Source organism: Lasioglossum baleicum, chromosome 17 (genome assembly GCF_051020765.1).
Source record: "Lasioglossum baleicum chromosome 17, iyLasBale1, whole genome shotgun sequence".
In the NCBI taxonomy this organism is placed as follows: domain Eukaryota; kingdom Metazoa; phylum Arthropoda; class Insecta; order Hymenoptera; family Halictidae; genus Lasioglossum; species Lasioglossum baleicum.
This window is the reverse complement of record NC_134945.1, coordinates 9,692,239-9,710,631: the sequence shown is the minus strand read 5'-3', so window position 1 is coordinate 9,710,631 and position 18,393 is coordinate 9,692,239. Positions and strand designations below refer to the sequence as shown.

At 31.0% G+C, this 18,393-nt stretch overlaps 5 protein-coding genes across 18 annotated transcripts in view; 3 read left to right on the top strand and 2 right to left on the bottom strand.

The window, feature by feature from the left end:
* Positions 1-822: 822 nt before the first annotated feature.
* On the top strand, positions 823-2,699 carry Rpl13a (ribosomal protein L13A). Its single transcript, XM_076442063.1, has 6 exons — positions 823-981; positions 1,464-1,594; positions 1,730-1,839; positions 2,030-2,175; positions 2,380-2,502; positions 2,575-2,699. Exons 1-6 carry the CDS (start codon positions 961-963, stop codon positions 2,656-2,658), a joined length of 615 nt encoding a protein of 204 aa, XP_076298178.1. The 5' UTR covers positions 823-960; the 3' UTR covers positions 2,659-2,699.
* Positions 2,700-3,323: 624 nt separating this feature from the next.
* Polr2m (RNA polymerase II subunit M) lies at positions 3,324-5,988 on the bottom strand. 2 transcript variants are annotated; one of them, XM_076442060.1, is made up of 5 exons: positions 5,818-5,988; positions 5,552-5,735; positions 4,216-4,471; positions 3,707-4,078; positions 3,324-3,636 (listed from the first exon to the last, which is right to left on the bottom strand). In XM_076442060.1, exons 2-5 carry the CDS (start codon positions 5,698-5,700, stop codon positions 3,415-3,417), a joined length of 999 nt encoding a protein of 332 aa, XP_076298175.1. In that variant the 5' UTR covers positions 5,701-5,735; positions 5,818-5,988; the 3' UTR covers positions 3,324-3,414. The 2 variants fall into 2 exon arrangements, with proteins under 2 accessions (XP_076298175.1, XP_076298177.1); XM_076442062.1 differs by lacking the exon at positions 5,818-5,988 and having other exon boundaries at positions 3,331-3,636; positions 5,548-5,690.
* Positions 5,989-6,438: 450 nt separating this feature from the next.
* Positions 6,439-13,481, top strand: Sidl (SIDL trafficking protein particle complex subunit 10). 4 transcript variants are annotated; one of them, XM_076442052.1, is made up of 12 exons: positions 6,441-6,819; positions 7,238-7,452; positions 8,319-8,512; positions 8,590-8,785; positions 8,860-8,971; positions 9,049-9,236; positions 9,325-9,543; positions 9,607-10,373; positions 10,431-11,097; positions 11,818-12,270; positions 12,491-12,812; positions 12,946-13,481. In XM_076442052.1, the coding sequence occupies exons 1-12, from the start codon at positions 6,741-6,743 to the stop codon at positions 13,068-13,070; spliced, it is 3,537 nt and encodes a 1,178-aa protein (XP_076298167.1). In that variant the 5' UTR covers positions 6,441-6,740; the 3' UTR covers positions 13,071-13,481. The 4 variants fall into 4 exon arrangements, with proteins under 4 accessions (XP_076298168.1, XP_076298167.1, XP_076298170.1 ...); XM_076442055.1 differs by lacking the exon at positions 6,441-6,819 and adding an exon at positions 6,854-7,064 and having other exon boundaries at positions 8,307-8,512; XM_076442054.1 differs by lacking the exon at positions 6,441-6,819 and adding an exon at positions 6,855-7,064.
* A 1,670-nt stretch (positions 13,482-15,151) lies between these two features.
* Nop10 (Nop10 ribonucleoprotein) lies at positions 15,152-15,844 on the bottom strand. The gene is made up of 3 exons (XM_076442066.1): positions 15,664-15,844; positions 15,411-15,453; positions 15,152-15,345 (listed from the first exon to the last, which is right to left on the bottom strand). The coding sequence occupies exons 1-3, from the start codon at positions 15,715-15,717 to the stop codon at positions 15,248-15,250; spliced, it is 195 nt and encodes a 64-aa protein (XP_076298181.1). The 5' UTR covers positions 15,718-15,844; the 3' UTR covers positions 15,152-15,247.
* An 82-nt stretch (positions 15,845-15,926) lies between these two features.
* LOC143217586 (dystrophin, isoforms A/C/F/G/H) overlaps positions 15,927-18,393 on the top strand; it is a 1,095,306-nt gene continuing 1,092,839 nt past the window's right edge. For 9 of the 10 annotated variants that reach the window (XM_076442046.1, XM_076442049.1, XM_076442042.1 and 6 more), the window contains exon 1: positions 15,927-16,058. In XM_076442046.1, coding sequence (XP_076298161.1) covers positions 15,942-16,058 — 117 coding nt within the window. In that variant the 5' untranslated portion in view covers positions 15,927-15,941. Of the gene's footprint in view, positions 16,059-17,158; positions 17,311-18,393 lie in introns of those variants that run through there. The other variant, XM_076442045.1, reaches the window with a different exon arrangement.

Below are 18,393 nucleotides of genomic sequence, written 5' to 3'. Positions count from 1 at the left end.
GAGAGTATTACGTAGTAGTGGAGCATTAATCGATAGAGTGCTTCGAAGCACTTTATTCTACTCGTGGAAAAAATTTAAGATAAAATATATAAATATAGTCTTTTCCAGACTTTATTTACAAGGTCCAGGAAAATATTTCTTGTGAAACTCAAAATTTCGACATTTCCTCTCTGCCTCCAGCTTGCTCCAGCTACAGCTATATACATCAATATACATAACATAAATACATAATAAAAGAAAAATGGATGTTCCAGCGTTGATTCATCGAAGGTTATTTTCTCCTGTGATTTAGGCTGAAGATACGAATTTGATTTATTTTAAATGGATAAACGAAATTTAAACAATAACTTGAATGTAAAACGTAAATGTGAAGAAAATATAAGAATATGAACTGGAATAAAACAAGAACAACAAATCTAACTTTCAAAACAAACAAGCTTGAGCTCTAACTGACACAGAAGTAAAATCTTTCACAACTTTTCATCTTCAGCTGTTATTTACAATTTTGTTTGAACCATCTACGTGTAATATGATGAACTATACATTAAGATTACAGTTTACAATATATAATTATAAGATTTTCTAATAATCTCTTATTACAAGATTAATATTGCATTTCATAATTCAAATTTCCCTCCTATCTCTATTGCAATACTGCATGAATTCTAGCGCTTTTGTGTAGTTAAGTTTGCATCTTTGCGCAATATTATCAAATTTTGTTTCATCATTGAATTTTATTTAAGTAATTACGAGAATTCTGCATAATTTCGTACGTGATAAATGAATTTTATTATAAGTAAAAGTTATGAAGTTATAAAGAATAATATGTGTACTTTTATTTAGATACAAAAATAAAACAATTTCAAATGTTGGACATACTGATGACTATACTCAATACCTTCCGGTGAGAGGTCGCGCATCTTTCAACGTTTATGGACTCTTTTCCGGTAGGGTGACAAAATGACTGGCTTCAGTAATAAGGTATGCAGTTTGTTTTATCATTTTAGCTCGTATAAGTTCATTAGTAAGTGGAAAATATGAGTGTTATAAGCAATTGGCTACACGGAAAATGTTAGTAAATATTTTACATATGTATCTAACGTAAATTTCTTATAAAAACTTAGTGGTCAGTGTATCATTTGTAGTCACATACACGTGTTTTCCTCTAAATTCCTCTTGTTTTTTGGAAGAATACGACACATATCATATATTTTTTATCGTTTTTGAGTTTTATAACAATATGTATCGCGTGATATACTTATTAGACAATAGACTTTCTTCTAAAATTATTTCAATGTTTGACACGTGTTAGTTATTATTGACAGTATTGAGCAGAGATGCATGTGCATAATTTCAGTCGTTTATACAGCCGAACAAATTTTATACATAGTTTTTTTCCGTATCGTAACTTTATCGAATGAATTAATAGCAAAATATTTTACTATATAATTATATGTTTTCAGCCAATATTAATCGATGGCCGTGGCCATTTACTCGGTCGGTTGGCAGCGATTATTGCCAAAACGATTCTACAAGGCAACAAAGTAATTGTTGTCCGCAGTGAACAACTTAATATCTCCGGCAACTTTTTCAGGTTTGTACAGATTTCTTTCTTTCACTTTACATTGCAATCTTCCTTCGCACTAAACAAATATGCTACAGTCTTTTTTCTTTTGTTTGAATATGTTTATATTTAAGTATTTAATTTGATTTGAAACTTTTGTTACAGAAACAAATTGAAGTTTATGTCTTTCTTGCGCAAAAGATGTAACGTAAACCCAGCCCGTGGACCTTTCCATTTCCGTGCACCTAGCAAAATACTGTGGAAGACAGTTCGTGGTATGTTTAAATGCTAATTGTTGTTAATTGTACAATTTAAAATTTGAACCGATCAATGATTATTTTACATCTTACCTACATTATTTGATAGTATAATGAAACAACTATTTGTATGAGATTACTTATCATTGAATATTTAATAATATTCTTTAATAAGTATTAAAGAATTAAGAAAAAGTTTAATATGTAGGCATGATTCCACACAAAACACAAAGGGGAAAGGATGCTCTTAGGAGGTTAAAGGTTTATGAAGGATGCCCACCACCGTACGACCGCAGAAAACGCGTTGTTGTACCAGGTGCAATGAGAGTTATGTGTCTTAAACCTGGCAGGAAGGTAAGATCAAATATCCTTCTATTTTCATTATGATAAAACAACCATAATATATTTCTTTAATTTTTATATTTTTTAACGATGATGGTATGGTAATTTGCGTCTGATCATGATGTCACTCTTTTGCTGAGTTAATATTATAAAAATAATTAATTACATCACGTTCTTAAGAAATACACTGTACTTACACTTCGATTTTCTTTCTAGTACTGTCACGTAGGCAGACTGTCTCACGAAGTTGGATGGAAATACAAGGCTGTGGTACGCACGCTGGAGAACAAGAGACGCGTCAGATCAATTCTCGAAGTTCAAAAGAGAGATAAACTCAAGGTAAATTTCAAAAATAAGATTGAAACATTTTACGGAATTATTCTTGTACTACATATACATTATTTGTTCCAGAAACTTACTAAACAAGCTGAGCAGTCCGTTACCAAAGCTACAGCACCATACACAGCAATTATTAATAATTTTGGATACAATTAATATAAAAATTGTAAAAATAATAAAGTTCTATAAACATTTTACTTTAACTCATTATTGCACCTTACATGATTATGGACTTCCTCAATTTAATTGATAATAGCAGAATGATTCGCAACTTTAATGATAGTAGATTCCTTGTTTAAGAAGTGTTTTTGTAAGCTAATATCGAACCAAATTTGAACAATTGTATACTCCCGCTCCATTGTATGTGGACAAAACGTTTTTTTATATGAATCTTTGATGCAGTTTTATTCAATTTTCTGCAGTCTAGTTTGCACAGTTAATAATAATTCATTAGATATCTCACCAATAATAATTATTATTATTTTGAGAAGACAGCAGACTCTCTACTGGATCGTCAATTAAATTTTACAATTTGGTATTATTAGAATAAATTATACTTGCAACGAAGTGTCTGCATACTTTTTAGCAGGAGTGTATGTTACGGGCAATTCTATAGAATGCCCTATCTTTTCTGGCAATGTGTATAATGAGCAGGTATTTCACAAATTGTCCGGACACTTTATATAATACCTACGGTTCGTTGGGCAGTGTGTTAAATCCATACTTGACATGTTTTAAGTTCCTCTTTTATAGCGGTTTTGTCACTCGCATTCTATACATTGTTCGAAGGATCGGGCATTCCATACATTGCACATAACATGTATATTAATTAGCAACTTATTTGAAAATATAAATGAATTTATTTATAAATATATTTACACAATATTCACATTTTTCTATAAATAGATCGTATTAATGCTCTATACTATCTACTGTAAAAACAACTGTACCCCGTTTATCATTATCCTCATCATCGTGTACTTCGTTTTCTTCTTCGTCCTCTGAGGTAGAAGATGAACTGGAATCTTTATTATCTTTCAGTTGATAGCTACCTACATTTTCTGGTGGGGGTCTAATAGTATATAAACCAAGTTGTTCTGCTAATTTTTCAGCAGCATGTTTAGCTTGAATTATCTACAGAATATTATAATTATTGATGAATGTGCTTCATGCATATAAAAAAATATAGATCTACTGTAACTACCTGAAGCTTTTCTTTATGTTCTCTCTGCAGCAATAAAGATTCGTTCAAATTTATTACTTTTATCGCACCATGAACAATAAGTGGAGGCGTAGCTGCTGTTACTTCCCAATTTTTAGTTGTCTTTCTTTGTTTCTCTTTCTCTGGATCATGCACATTAGATTTGGTAGTTTTGTATGGCTTAAATGGTTCCCTTGTTTTGTCGTTTCTTTCTGAAGGATTCTCTACTTTATTGAGAATGTATTTAACGTGTTCTGCTTCTTGAAATTCTTCTTCCTGAAATGATTCTATTTCCGTTAAATCTTCTGGTTTAATTAAACTTTCCTCTGGTGGTAAGTGGATAATTTTCTTTTTGTGTGTGCCAGAACCTGTGGGCTAGAAACATCAAGTATCTTGATAAATATTAAAAAAGATTATTAAAAAAAAACTATGAAGTAATGACATAATGTTTGGCAGTAAATTTTTGGCAATTATGTCATTATTTATTGTTAGTACATTAATATAAAACTAACTTGTGCTAATATTTTCAATGGATCTTCTTCATCATCGCTGTCAAGTTCAACAATTTTTACCGTATCTTTTGTTTCACTATATTTGCCTGTCCATTCTAATTCGTTCATAGCAGCTTTACCCTCGGATGCTAAATTTAGTCTTGATAAAAGATCGGCTGCTTGTTCAACTTTATTCTTATGCTCTATTTCTTTCGATATTTTCTTGCAAAATGCTTCAATCTTCTGCCCTTTATCAGGAAGCTTCATTACTAATGTTCTAAAACATATACATTTACATATTAGAATTAAAAGATATACATTAAACCCTTTGCACTCCGAATTATTTTTTAATTTTCTTGCTAACAACTCCCTACTAGCAGTAGTAGTATTTATTTATTTTGGCCTTGCAGCCAAGAAATTCGACTTTGTTTACAATGTTTGTAAATCATCAAGAAATTGTGCATCCATATCCCATGCCATTCCCTATACCTTATTATTTATAATCGATGCTAATCTATCCTAATATCTTACATCAAATATTGTCTTTCTCTCTCCTTTTGATTATTTCTTTCCCTTTTTTCTCGATACTCTTAAGCCTTAAATCTACTATTTCTCCCACTCTTTTATCTTGTACTATCTTTTTAATACTTATATTTATTCTCTCTACACCTTCGCATTCCTCTGCCAGATGTTTTGGCTTCCCCAAGTGTCCCTCACATATCATGCACATTCTCTCTTACTCCTTTCTCCAATATTTGTTCCCTTCTTCCATATTTCCACATCTTACTCTAGCCATCAGACTTTGACTGTCTACTTCTCCTTTCTCCACTAGATACCTTGGTACCCTTACTTCGTATATATATTTATATCTATCACAGAACCTATATAGATGCCATTATTTTACTGTACTGTCCCTGAGTTTGTCTATTGCTCTCCTTTAAAGTCTCGATAATTTCTATAGTTTCTTTTCCTTCCTTTCTTTCTTTCTCTATTCTCTCTTGAATGTATCCCTTGCTATTCAGGTACTCCATCTTCTTTTTGCTATTTCTTGTTATCTCTTGTACCTTTTCTCTCTTCCTTAGGCATTCCTTTACTAAAACTCTTCTCTCCGTTCCACAACTCCTACTATTGTAAGTGTTTTATTCGATATTTACTTTCAATACAGTTCCTTAACTGCTACTTATTTTAAATAAGTTTGTTCACTAATTATATTAAATATAGCTCTCAAACTTTGTTGTAAGTTATATTTGTGGAGCTTATATTTGTTTTTAATACATTGTTCTTTCTCTGATGTCGAGTCATACTCTACAGAGGAGTGCAAAGGGTTAATGCAATGTTTGTTACAGGGCTTACCTACTTATTAGCAAGAATTTTTTTCTGTTTTTTTAATAGTTCTTCTAATTCGAATTTCTGTTTTTTCCCCAAGTCTTCTATGGATCCTTGGCTTTCTTTTTTCAAAGGAGGTGGTATTTCACACGGTACTCTCTGAATAACTTTCTTCGACATATTGAATTATCAATTTTGAGATATTTTCAAAACATCTGAAATTATTAAAAATGAACATATATTTCGTCGTTTGCGAAAATACATATTTTGATATTCCATAATGTATATCAACAATACATTGTGAATCAATCACCACCGCATATTTATTTATTCGAGTATTTTATGATCTCCATTAATTGAATTACGGCCGTTTTATTTTGCGTAGAGAAGATTGCAACAAAAACAAACAACGCAAACAACTGCTAAATACTTCTGCTGCTACGCTACGGCTACGTCAAGCTAAATACCAGGGTATCGCCACTCAATGTATTTTTCTGTTAGCACGGAAATCGAACGCCATCTGAATTTTGTGTTACACAACTAACGGGTAAACGCGGGAATTTTAAATCCATACTACCCATTCCTTGCTAATTTATAATTTTTATTTGAAAATAAAACAAATTAAAACATTTTAATGCATTTTAAATTCAGTATATTGAATATTATAACACTTACAAATAGTATATGTACAATTTTCTACTTATTAATAAATTGAAACCATATTATCAAGCGCGATAACACTGTTTCATTACAAATATTGCAAATTAAACATTATTTACACACTTTTTCACAATGAGAATACATCAAATGCATATCACAGCAATTAACAATGAACTGGCTCAATAAAAAGCAAAACAATGTATAACACACATCCACACACATCGTACATCTCGTAACACACATCGAGACGTACAACACACATCGCATGCAAGGCAGGCCTGGTTATCAGGGGAGATCAGGGGAGATCCAATTCCAACCTCAATGAAACTTTCTGAGGCGATTGAAATAAAATGTTGAATCTGTCAGATGTCGTTGAATTTCTTTTAACCAGTGACGAATGAGAATAATAATTTTCATTTGATTGGATAAGAACGTTGAGGCAGCAAGCATATTCTGTCAAAATCAACTATTTAGAACGTAATTTTATTAAAACTAGTAAAAGTGACGTAAAGTTGTAATGATTGAAAGCAAGTTCGCAAAGCAACTGCCAATCTTTAGAAATGAATTGCAATGGGGGGTTGTCCATGGGTGGTGAACGCAAGACAAATCTCTTTATGGATTCTAAGCCAATTATCACATGTAAGTTCATTGATCAAAATATCCATTTATTTAACCTCTTACTTGGAATGCCATCGCGAAGTATTGTTATTGACGCCCACGACTAACTGTCAATCTTTATGACATTTCATTTCTTCTTACAGTATAATTGAAATATAATTTCGTACATTTCGGACGCTGCAACACATAATAATGAATTCTTTCGAAATTATAACTTCTTTAATGATGATCGTTAAGTTTTAATGAACATATGTTATTTTGAATAGGTTAATATATGTTTTTCTGTTACTTGAAAAAATATATTTTTGCTTGAATCTTGTCAATTATATTGAGTTTATAACATTGCTTATCTTGTATATCACGAATATATTTCTGTATTTACAACTCTAACTCTTGTCAATTTTATTTCGCAATGACATAATGATTTTTTTTAATACAGACGCAGGAGATGAAAAATTATTCTCCACGGTGGAAAATAGTTTGGTCCAAGGGATACCTGCGGAAACAGTTGAATGGCGTAGATCGTTTGGTAGACCGATTAAGCACGTTAAACTTGGGGGTAATTTCGTGCCATTTTCAAAGGATATTCTATCCAAGAAGGATGGGCATCTGATAAAACAACCAATATTTCATATTTATTGGAGCGAATGTTCTGTAAGTATATTAAGGAGGTAGACTCGTTTCCAGGATTGCAAGGGTGTGGGATGTGCCTTTTCATTTCTCGATAATGCAAAGATGGGGTTTCTCAGTAGTCGAAAGCGTTAGATAAAAGATCAATCTAGGCCACGATCGTTCCCTATTTTTACGTTTACTAGGCATAATTTGCATTAACTAAAATCTTTAGAGAGAGGTTTACCATATGAAAATTCGACTTACAGGGAGTTTGTACGAAAGTTAATAATTTGTTGATTGTAATAGTATTAAAGAAAGAAAAGTTGAATTTTTGGAGATGAGTTATTTATTATATACATGTAGTAAATATAATCTAGTAGGCTCTTACATATTAAAGAAATTTGTAATTTTACTTTGCGTTAACGAATTAATAGATTATTGATCAATGATATTTTCTACGGTAACCGAAGCAGAGAATACATTTTCTCTAGTATCATCTTTCTACTAAACTTTGTGAAACATTTACTGCTGTTTTGGCTCGTTTAGCTTCCACACTTGTGGAAAATAATTCGAGTTAAAGGAAGTTTTATTTCGATTTATAGAGGATTTTAAAGTGCAGCGGAAGAAAATGAACAAAATTTTCGTGTTACAGAGATTTTCAAGTTGAAGAGGTTCAAATTATCGAATTCGAGTTATCAAATTACGCTTTGTAAACGTAAAAAAGGGCTTTTGAGAGCGACCGTGGCCTAGATTGATCTTTCATCTAGCGCTTTGGACTACTGAAAAACCCCATTTTTGCATTATCGCACCCTCGCAATTCTGGAAACGCAAGTCTATCCCCTTAATATAATATAATAAGTATAAACGAATATTTACTAGAGGAGTTACATTGAAAGCTTTATTTTTAGGATGTAGATACTTATAAGACCAACATTAGAGATGACATAGACAATTGGTTGAAAACGTTAACACAGTATCATATACAAGACTGGATGATTGTTTTAGTAGAAACATACGACATAAAGAAAACTAATAAACTTTTACCTAGAACTACTGTTCTAGACAAAATTCGAAGTGATTTCGCTTCTAAAAATGGAGACAGGTTATTAATATTCAATATATGTTCATTCCTCATGATTCGTTTCTCGTTATATATGTTGTGCGTCAAATTTATTACAGATGTTTCTCTGTAATAAATTCTGTAAAATCAGAAATGCGCTCAGCTGAATCATGGAGGGGTTTAATCAATCGCATACGTCAATTAATGCTTATAGCATACGACAAAACATTGTCTGCTTTTGAAGATGTTGTTAGAGAACAAAGAGAAAACAGGAATCATCCAACCTGGAATTTCTGTCACTATTTTTTATTACAGGTGAAACAATGAACTTTTATTTAATTGTGTTATCACATGAATTTACAGTTTGCAACCAGAAATTTTTGTTTTAGGAAGAACTTGCATTTGTCCTTCACATGTTAGGTTTGTACGACGAAGCATTAGTTCAATACGATGAATTAGATGCTCTCTTTACACAATTTGTGCTTAATTCAAATGTTGGAGGTACGATGAGCCTTTTTCCATGTTTTGCCTCTGTCATTACAATCAAACAATAATATATGTAATCAACATTGTTACAGACACTCCACACTGGTTAAATTTGTTTCAAAGTCCTTTAAATAATTGGGAAGGTGTTAATTTAAGTAATGGTACAAATCATCATTTAAGATACCTTCTGGCCGAGTGTAAAGCGTCGTTATTAGATCTTAGAAGTTATTTATTTAGTAGACAGTGTGCCATGTTATTAGCGTTTAATAAACCATGGGAGGTATATATGACATTTTTCTATAATTTTATTTTATTCACAATTGGACAACTATAAAACCTGATAAATATTCATATAATTCTTAATTTAGGTTGCAGAAAGGTGCTTGTCATTTGTACATAACACATTAGGCGAATTACGAATCTTAGAAGTTCAACGTCCCGAAGGTTCCATCGAATGTTGGTCTTTTCTTTGCGCATTGGAAGTATTGCAAGCCTGTCAATTATCAATTTACAATACTGATAATAATCAACAACTAGATCTATGCTCCCTTCACACAGCCAGTCTGTGGGCTCTTGCCAGAGATAAAGTGAGTTAGAAGCATTCTAAAAGTTATGCCTTACCGATTAAATGTTACTATAATTTATTTCAGTTAGGAAGCTTAGGAAAATTATGCGGTTTAATGCCTGGAAATGAACCCTCTAGCGAGCAGTTGCACACAGTTGTCTATCTCATAGCTGGAATGGGTGATTCCGAACCACAAGTAGAAGGGAAATTAACACCAACTGATAAATTAAAGGAAGCGCTTTCTTCGAAGGAAGCTTTCAAAAAACAATATCTCGAACATGCAGAATTAGCTATGGGTACTTACAAACATGTAGGTCGTATTCGATCGGCGAGATTAATAGGGAAAGAGTTGGCACAATTTTATTTCGAACTCGGAGAGAATCAAAAGGCTGTAGCATTTTTGTTGGATGCTTTGAAAACTTATACCGACGAAGGTTGGAATCACTTGGCGGCACAAACTCAATTAGAATTAGCAGAGTGCTATAAACGAATGGACGACGTTGAGAAATACGCGAAAATTAGTGCAGCGATTGCTAGTTTGGATGTGTTGCATATTACCGTTCGTAATACGTATTTTGAAGAAATGTTCGGTTACATGAAAATGATCACGTCCCCTCAGCCATTACTCATAGAACTTGGATATGCTTTTGTAATACTCAGTATGCAAGTTAAAGTAATGGACAAAGTAGTGCAAGATTGTGTTGTCAATATCGAGATAAGTGTAAGAAGTTTATTTCCGAGAGAAGTGAAATGCACTAAAGCATTTATATCTGTGGAAGACATTCAGAAACCACCAACATCGAATAAATTAAAAAAGGGATCAAAGGCGCCAGCTGAACCTACAATCCCATTGTAAGTAACGCATTTCTCAATATTATTAGTCAGTATTTAATCAATTATTTTCTTCAGTTTATCAAAATGTACGTTTGAAGATATGAAGCCACCTAATCCAAGATTGCTTCAACTAGAAGTGTATTCATATTTAAATTATAAAGAAGATAAAAGTCTTGCGTCGGTTAGCGTTATGCACAGAAATACAAAGCCAGTTGTAAGACGTTCCGATAGTACAAAACATAGGAAACCGTCTGTAAATGCAAAAGGTGACTTTAGCAAAGCATTGTCGTGTGACGAGTTCATAATGAAACCAGGTGTGAATACGTTTACACTGATTAGACGCGTTGATCAGCCTGGTTTTTACAAAGTTGGTCAACTATCGTTAGTCATCGAAGAGAAATTGGAGTTTCTGTCACCTATATTGAATCCCCGATTATGTTACGAAGTAGCAAAGACACAACCAACTATTACTTTAAAATGTGGCAGAGACTTGCTGGCAGGCCTTATCCAAGATATAGAATTAATCATAATGTGTGGCAGCATAAAAGTAACAAAAGATATGAAACTTAAATTACGTACATCTAGAGGATTAGTAGTACAAGTTACTAATTCGGAACAAGTAATGTGTAAAGAACTAGAGATACCACTGCCAGTTTATGAACCATTTCAAACCATACGATTACAGTTAAAAGTTTTGGCTGAACTACCACCAAAGAAAGATGCTTTATCAATGGAACACAAGGTATTTGCCTTTTTAGGTTTTACAGAGTGAGTTACCTAACTCTATCACCTTAAATTACTTGGAAGTTATTTGTTATATGAAGAAATGTTTCAACTAAAAGTCAGGAACAGAGGAGGAGCAGGGTTGCTAAATACTCGCCAAGAATCTCATATATCTTCAAAACTCTATAGTTAATAAGATCGTTTTTATCGCTTTAATATTATAAATACTACTAACATAAAAAATTATTTAAAGAATCATTACTTAAATCATTTTATTTATCATTCAATAATCTTCCAAATTGTTTAATTGAATGGTACCCATTACAATTGAGGAAAGTGATCTTAATAAAAGAACATGATAACAAGAAAGTAATTATTATATTCTAAGCTGCTTTCCCCTTGAACCCATGAAATTTTTATTTGAAACATTTTTTCATGTAACAAATAATCTATAAAAAATTTTGAGTGGTAACGTTAGAGTTTAGTATATTCGTCTTGTGTATTATTATACATAGGATAGATCAATAACTAGAATTATTTTAAAAGCTAAAAAATATATGTAATAATAATATTTGTTTTACGAATAGAGTTACTTTGTAAGTAGATCAGTGTATGCTTTCTGCTCTATGTGATATTTCATAAGCAATACCATCCATGACAAATAATTCAGATAGTTATTGGCCTATCTTGTATAATGTTTGAATACAAATTTTTCTGAAATACAAATTACTTTTTCTAGTTAAATATACAATGTCCATGGGGCATTGAAGAAAGCATACCATTACATTTTGGTCCTCCGCTTATGTCAAATATGAAACTTCACACGGCGAAACGAAGAAAATTTCTTCAAATAGTTGTAACTGGATTAACAAGACAGCTCTTACAGTTGACTGAACCAGAATTAACAACAGTAACATCTATAGATATTAATTTTAAAAGTTTAAATCCAATCGCTGGCCAGAGATTAATAATAGGCAATGGAATAAATGTATCGTTTATGTGGGAACTTGAAATTGGCAAGGATGAGAAATCTATGATGACTATAAAGACTGATTTTCATGTAAAATATATACCAATTTATGATGCTGAAGATTCGCATACCATTGACGATCCTTTGCATACTCAGAATGTGCAAAGAACGGAAAAGGAATCTAGCGTTTACAGATGTAATTTCGATATCACGGATTATGTGGTAAGTGTCTAAATTATATTTTCTTTCCACTCCTTGAATGTTAAAAACTTAATTAAACGTATTATGATGGTTTGTGTAGTTTATGTACCAATTTTCACTAATAATCTAATTGTTATTGGATCTAATATAAATATGATTTGACGTATGTGTTTATGGCGCTTAAACTTTTATATAAAATCTTTTAAACAAACAAATTATTATTTATAACATCATTTTCCAGACTTTGTTTACAGTGTCTTCGAAAGTTGAACCAGCTGGAAATGGAGGTGAATTTTGTCGTGCTGGTAGCATGTGCCATCTTTATCTCACAGTAACACGTATATTGCCCAGTCCCACTCCAAATCCTCCACCTCAATTAATGTATGAAGTTCTTGCCGATCAAGCTATGTGGGCTGTATGTGGCCGTACTGCTGGTATTGTGTCGTTGGAAGTCTTAGAAAAACAAAGTGTCACATTGGACGTGATGCCATTAACCAGTGGTTATTTACCCCTTCCTGTTGTTAGATTGTCTCGATATATTCCAGCATCAGAGTCGAAGAATGGTAAGTACATTGATGCGTGTAAGAAAAATGTTTTAACGTTGATTAAAAAATTGAAAAATTACAACAATATTCATTTGTGATTTGTATGTTTACAGTAGTATTGATCGATAATGTTCATCTATTTCTTTTTAAGATATTCGAAAGAGCGAAATTGCTTCCGTTCCAAGATTAGAACCATTCAGTCCTGGACAAGTCTATAATGCTAGCAAAGCGCAACAAGTTCACGTTTTACCAGCAGCACCTTCAGAAGTAAATTAAAACAAAGCACGCTATTACAGACGTACAATACATTTATTGCATTGGAAATGCAAATTGTATCAATGCTGATTTGATTACCATCATTTATACATTATCCGGCATAGTTCTTTGATACCGAATACATATTATTATTCGCTGTTCAGTCGTCACTATAGCGGTTTGTTTACGTTTTTATATTTTTTTTTTTGAAATTTGAATTTCAGACAAATAAAATTTCTCTCTAACTCAAAGATATACGTTTGTAAGATGCTTTGTCTCAAAATCAAATTTCAATATGCATTGTTGTTTATTTGTACCGATAATAGATAACTATTAATTTAAATTTTGCTATAAGAAGCGAAGTAAATATATAACAATATGTAACTAGCGTGTAAGATTATAAGCATTTGTAATTAGTTCAGGAATGCATAACACAGAAAAATGTTACATCACAGTATGTCTCTTGAAAAAATAATGTAGTTTGTATTCTAGTTGAGTAATATTTGTTTCATATCTACTTTTGTTTGGATTCCATTCGAAAATAAGTTGAAAATTGGTTTTCCTTTAGTTTCAACCATGTACTTATGATTTTTCTGTGGTGTACAAGTTATTACTTGTACGATAGAGAGATACTCTGAATTATTTTTTATGTACCGAATGTTTTACTTTTATTTAATGTATTCTATATGAAGTTGATTAATAATCTGATTTCCACTAATTACAACTGATTTTCGAGGCTTTTAGAGAATATGTCACCTTAGAGCCAAGGTGATCAAATATTTAATTATCCTTATTGGATATATTATTCTGTAAAATTTGTACAAATGTTTAGCAACAATATACTCATGATACAAAATAAGAATTTCAAATTAACTTGATTCGTATGAAAATAATTACGAGAAGGATTTAACATTATAAGGATGCGTTCTATAATGATTGTTTATGTAAAATGTAAGTACATGTAAAAAGATCAAGATAAACGTTATGTATGTTACATTTATTTCGTGCCTTTGTTATTCAAAGTATGGATATTACATAAAATATCATTATGTTGCCATGTTAATTAGAAAACGATTTCTTTTTCTTAATCGGGTGTCATTATAAACTATGTAAATAGAGTACATAATTATAATACTCAATATTCAATATTCCCATAGTGAAAAATATTGAAATTTGACGTTTATAATTAATTTGAATGATATTTTTAAATAATACGAAACGTAATTTAGAACAATATAAGAGTAAACTTTGTATCCCTATATAATTTATTAATTGATAGATAACTACAATTATGAATGACAATAGACATATATTGTACATTTAACTATTTACGGACAAAACACAGCATTAACATCTATATAATGTTCTCAAAGTTATGTTTTGTGTAAAATGTTAAATATCACTTTTAAATTTATAGAAGAATGATAAATACATGTATACATGTTTCATTATATATGTACAGAGATATGTACATAAATATATCAAATAGTGTATGTAGATTGTTATTCATTATCTTGAAGTGACATATAATATATTTAATTGAAGAAGATATAAATTATAAACATCATTTGTAATCAGTATGAACATATATTAGAGGATGCTAGGATTATAAAATATTGGTTTAAATGTCTTAGTTTACAATCATATTTTCATTCCATGTAAACAGTTTAGAAAACCTTTGTTATTATGAATACATGTAGTTTGTATTATCATAAACCATCTTTTTCGTATAATGTTAAGATTATAACACATTAAAAGGTGGTTTTGACATAATCCTGTTAATATGTTTTTCTAATAAAATTGTATCCTATTTGAAATCATTAGATATTGTATAATAAATTAAAATATAACTTTTATTTTTTATATGTACATGATAAGGTAACTGAATTCTGAATAAAATGGTATTTATAATAAATAAGATGAATAATCAGTTTATCATGTGTAGAAATTTTAAAATGATTTGCCACGTACATATTCAAATCTAGGTAGTTCATCTTAGTGATAACGGATGCTACAATATGCCTTCAATAATGTAATTATCAAAAAAGGAAGTGGTAGGCGTTATACATGGTAACAAGTATTCCAAGAAGAGTAGAAATATGTACGAATAAAATATATACATATTTATTTCAGATTTTAAAAGTTAATTTCATTTTTCTGTTATATAGGTACAATTAATTATAAATAACATGTACGCGTTAATAAGTTGGTAATGGTTGCTGTGTGAGTAACAGACCAAATCTTCTTTTTAAAGTTATTCTTTCCCTTGAATATTTATCTTCGGGGGAAAATCGAGCTAAAACCATTTCAATTATTAAATGTTTGCTGTTGTAAGGAAATCAAACATAATAATTTACTTACCTGGATGCGCTGATAACGTAGGTTTTCCATTTGGATCGATTTTCTGGAAAAAGAAATAAATCAACGTGAAACTAAATAACTGAAAGATAGCAACGCTAATTATAATAATAATGTTTGTTAAATAAGTATAATATGCAGAGGGAAAATACATTTTATAATTCGTTGACATACTATGAAAACAGATATTATTCTTGTACTAATTCTACAAACTTAATTTTTTAATTTGCATGAACATGATATATTTATTTAATACCTTCAGTGTATACACTCGATCGCCAGATTCATTGAAATAATACATTAAATACATTTTAATGTTTTAATCGGCAAGCTTCTTCGTGTAGGTTATGGTTGGTTTCTACCTCGTGGTTATGCGTTTATGTTGTATATACTGTTATGTTGTATACTATATACAGAGAGTATCCCCCCCCTCTCTCACTCTTTCTCTCACTCTGCGTGTTATATATAATATATATACTTGTTGTCTAGCGCATGCGCAGTTACTATATTGTTATAATTCAACTAGGTATTTACATGTGTACTCGAAATATATCGAGAAATCGACAATCAAGAGATCGACAAGGATATATTTTAAATTTTAAAGGATTCGTTAGTGAAGAAATATCAACCTACAATGAAATATGTGTATTTGTAAGTAAATTCATTCTAATAATAACATTTAAGTGATAATTAAAGCAAAATTGTCTATAAAATATGATTCGCATGTTAAGTTACATGCGTATAAACAGAGTAGAAAAGATAATAATAGTATAATGTATTTAAAGAATAATATAGTATATATTGTATACACGCGCGTAAAATTATATTTCAATTATATTTGAAGTGGTATCAAATCAAATTTTACCGAGTAATTAATGGTACTATTTAAAGTAGCGTGATTATATCAATATAATAGTTTCTATAAATCTCTGATAAGCGGTTGTAATATCATAGCTTTCTTTTTAATACTTTTTTATTACATAAAATTACAAGATGGTGGAGTTGTATAACATTATCTCACTCTATGTCCAGCAATTGGTATACCTTAACTTAAACAAAAAAAAATTAACTTCGAACGTTTATAAAAATTCAGCAAATTAAAATATCAAAAAAAAAAATCGTACGGTACATTGATGACAATCTATTTTTATTTAAGTTAATATTTATAACAACTTTTTTATTTTTTATATTTCAACCTGAGTACATATAAGCTACCAAGGTTTTGCTGGACATGGAGTTAGATAATGTTATACAACTCCACCACCTTATTGTAATTCTATGTAATAGAAAAAATATGAAAATGAAGCTAAAATGTTTCTTGTTAATGTTCCCTAAACAAGTCTTTTTCTTTACAGTATCTTGATAAAAAAATGTTAGATTCATTCCATTTTATTGGGCTTACAGGGTTGCATACCAATTCTATGGTTTGACTACTATTACTTTTAATGAAATGATTACAGGTTAAATATCGATGATTTTGCACAAATCAGAAATGTAGTGTTGAAACACTTTTTGGATCCACTGTAGAACATTGTGGGATCATGTGCGCGTTAAGACTATTGTACATGATGAATGGTGTATTTCAATTAATAACTGAGACGAATTTACGAGCGGAACGTACTCGCGCCGGAATATCTCGTCAGTGGGAGCATTGATTGTTCGTGTGGGTAACTGACAGATCCGTGGGTGTAAAACTTCTGACAATTCTTCTTGGCAAACTCGACGCGCGCGTGGTCGATGCAACGAACCGACAGATAGTCACAGCCCAGGGTGTCACTTCCGTTGACAGACAAATCATAGTCAGTGTGAAACGAGTATTGCCCGCGACAACGTACACAGTTGTCGATCTAGAAACGATTCGCATTTCTAAACACTTTTCTAATGTTCTGCCGTACGACTTGAGGTAAATGGCTCGCACAGTTGTTCCCTCGTCAATCATTCACCTGAACGTTACATGTTCACTCATTTTCAGATCTAGTGCGCTAGTGTACATCGCCGTTCAAAAGTTTCGAGCACGTTAACGCTTTCGAAGTAAACAAATAAATGAATGTTTCGTTGACATAATGTCATGGTGTTATAACTAGACTGCGGATTTCATGTATTTATGACGAAAACAAGCTGGTGCAATTTAAAATGGTAAAAGGATAAAAAAATAATTTATAATAATACACACTATTTTCAACTTATTAAGATCATCAAAGAGTGAAACAGTCTTGTATGTATATGGTTACTGTTTCTTGTAATTGATGCAGACAATTTTTATTTTGCATAAAGATCCGCAATCTAGTTATAAAACATTGAACGGGATGTGGACGTTTATGTACAATATAAATTTTCTATAATATAACTGCAAGAACAACAGTTGAAAATGTATCTGATCAGTTCCTAATAGTTTTAGGAAATCGAAAATAATATTTTCGAATATTCTTACCGTTTTGTATTTTACTTATACAACTTGTTATACAGTAAAAAGAGTATAAACTATATAATAATAAAGATCTGTATAGAGAGTGATGCTCTACATTTTTTAGCAGCAGTGTATATCCACATTAACTTCGTTATTTCATTATTCGCAGATACATTATAGAACAGATGAAAAATTGCGAGTTCACAATAATATTGTATTAATTTACTTCTAATGATAATCTACGAGAGTGTACAGAGTGTGTATACAATATACAATTATATTTTTATCACCGATGTGAAATATTCATTAAATTGTACTACACTGCATATTTTTGTGCAAAATAAAAATTGTCTTAATTAATTGCAAGGTACTAGAATCAAATAAATATTCTTTTCTTCTTCTAATAATTTGAACAGGATGATGACAACACATTGATGCTCTTGAATTTTTTTAAACCTCCGATGTTTTATATTTCACCTATTCATTTTTGTTATAAATGCATAAAATCCGTAGTTTGATGTTGTGTTAATTAGTACTTACAGTTCAAATAGTCAATATGCACGTATGATGGTCAATCTA

Excerpts from the sequence above, each read along its gene's own strand:
- Rpl13a (XM_076442063.1), top strand. The coding sequence starts at position 961 with ATGACTGGCTTCAGTAATAAG. Across the intron at positions 982-1,463 it reads TGACTGGCTTCAGTAATAAG|CCAATATTAATCGATGGCCG; the intron begins GTATGCAGTTTG and ends ATATGTTTTCAG. Across the intron at positions 2,503-2,574 it reads AAAAGAGAGATAAACTCAAG|AAACTTACTAAACAAGCTGA; the intron begins GTAAATTTCAAA and ends TATTTGTTCCAG.
- Polr2m (XM_076442060.1), bottom strand. The coding sequence starts at position 5,700 with ATGTCGAAGAAAGTTATTCAGAGAGTACCGTGTGAAATACCACCTCCT. Across the intron at positions 4,079-4,215 it reads CATTGAAAATATTAGCACAA|CCCACAGGTTCTGGCACACA; the intron begins GTTAGTTTTATA and ends TGATGTTTCTAG. Across the intron at positions 3,637-3,706 it reads AACATAAAGAAAAGCTTCAG|ATAATTCAAGCTAAACATGC; the intron begins GTAGTTACAGTA and ends AATATTCTGTAG.
- Sidl (XM_076442052.1), top strand. The coding sequence starts at position 6,741 with ATGAATTGCAATGGGGGGTTGTCCATGGGTGGTGAACGCAAGACAAAT. Across the intron at positions 6,820-7,237 it reads TTCTAAGCCAATTATCACAT|ACGCAGGAGATGAAAAATTA; the intron begins GTAAGTTCATTG and ends TTTTTAATACAG. Across the intron at positions 12,271-12,490 it reads TCGATATCACGGATTATGTG|ACTTTGTTTACAGTGTCTTC; the intron begins GTAAGTGTCTAA and ends ATCATTTTCCAG.
- Nop10 (XM_076442066.1), bottom strand. The coding sequence starts at position 15,717 with ATGTATTTAATGTATTATTTCAATGAATCTGGCGATCGAGTGTATACA. Across the intron at positions 15,454-15,663 it reads ATCGAGTGTATACACTGAAG|AAAATCGATCCAAATGGAAA; the intron begins GTATTAAATAAA and ends TTCTTTTTCCAG. Across the intron at positions 15,346-15,410 it reads TACGTTATCAGCGCATCCAG|CTCGATTTTCCCCCGAAGAT; the intron begins GTAAGTAAATTA and ends AAATGGTTTTAG.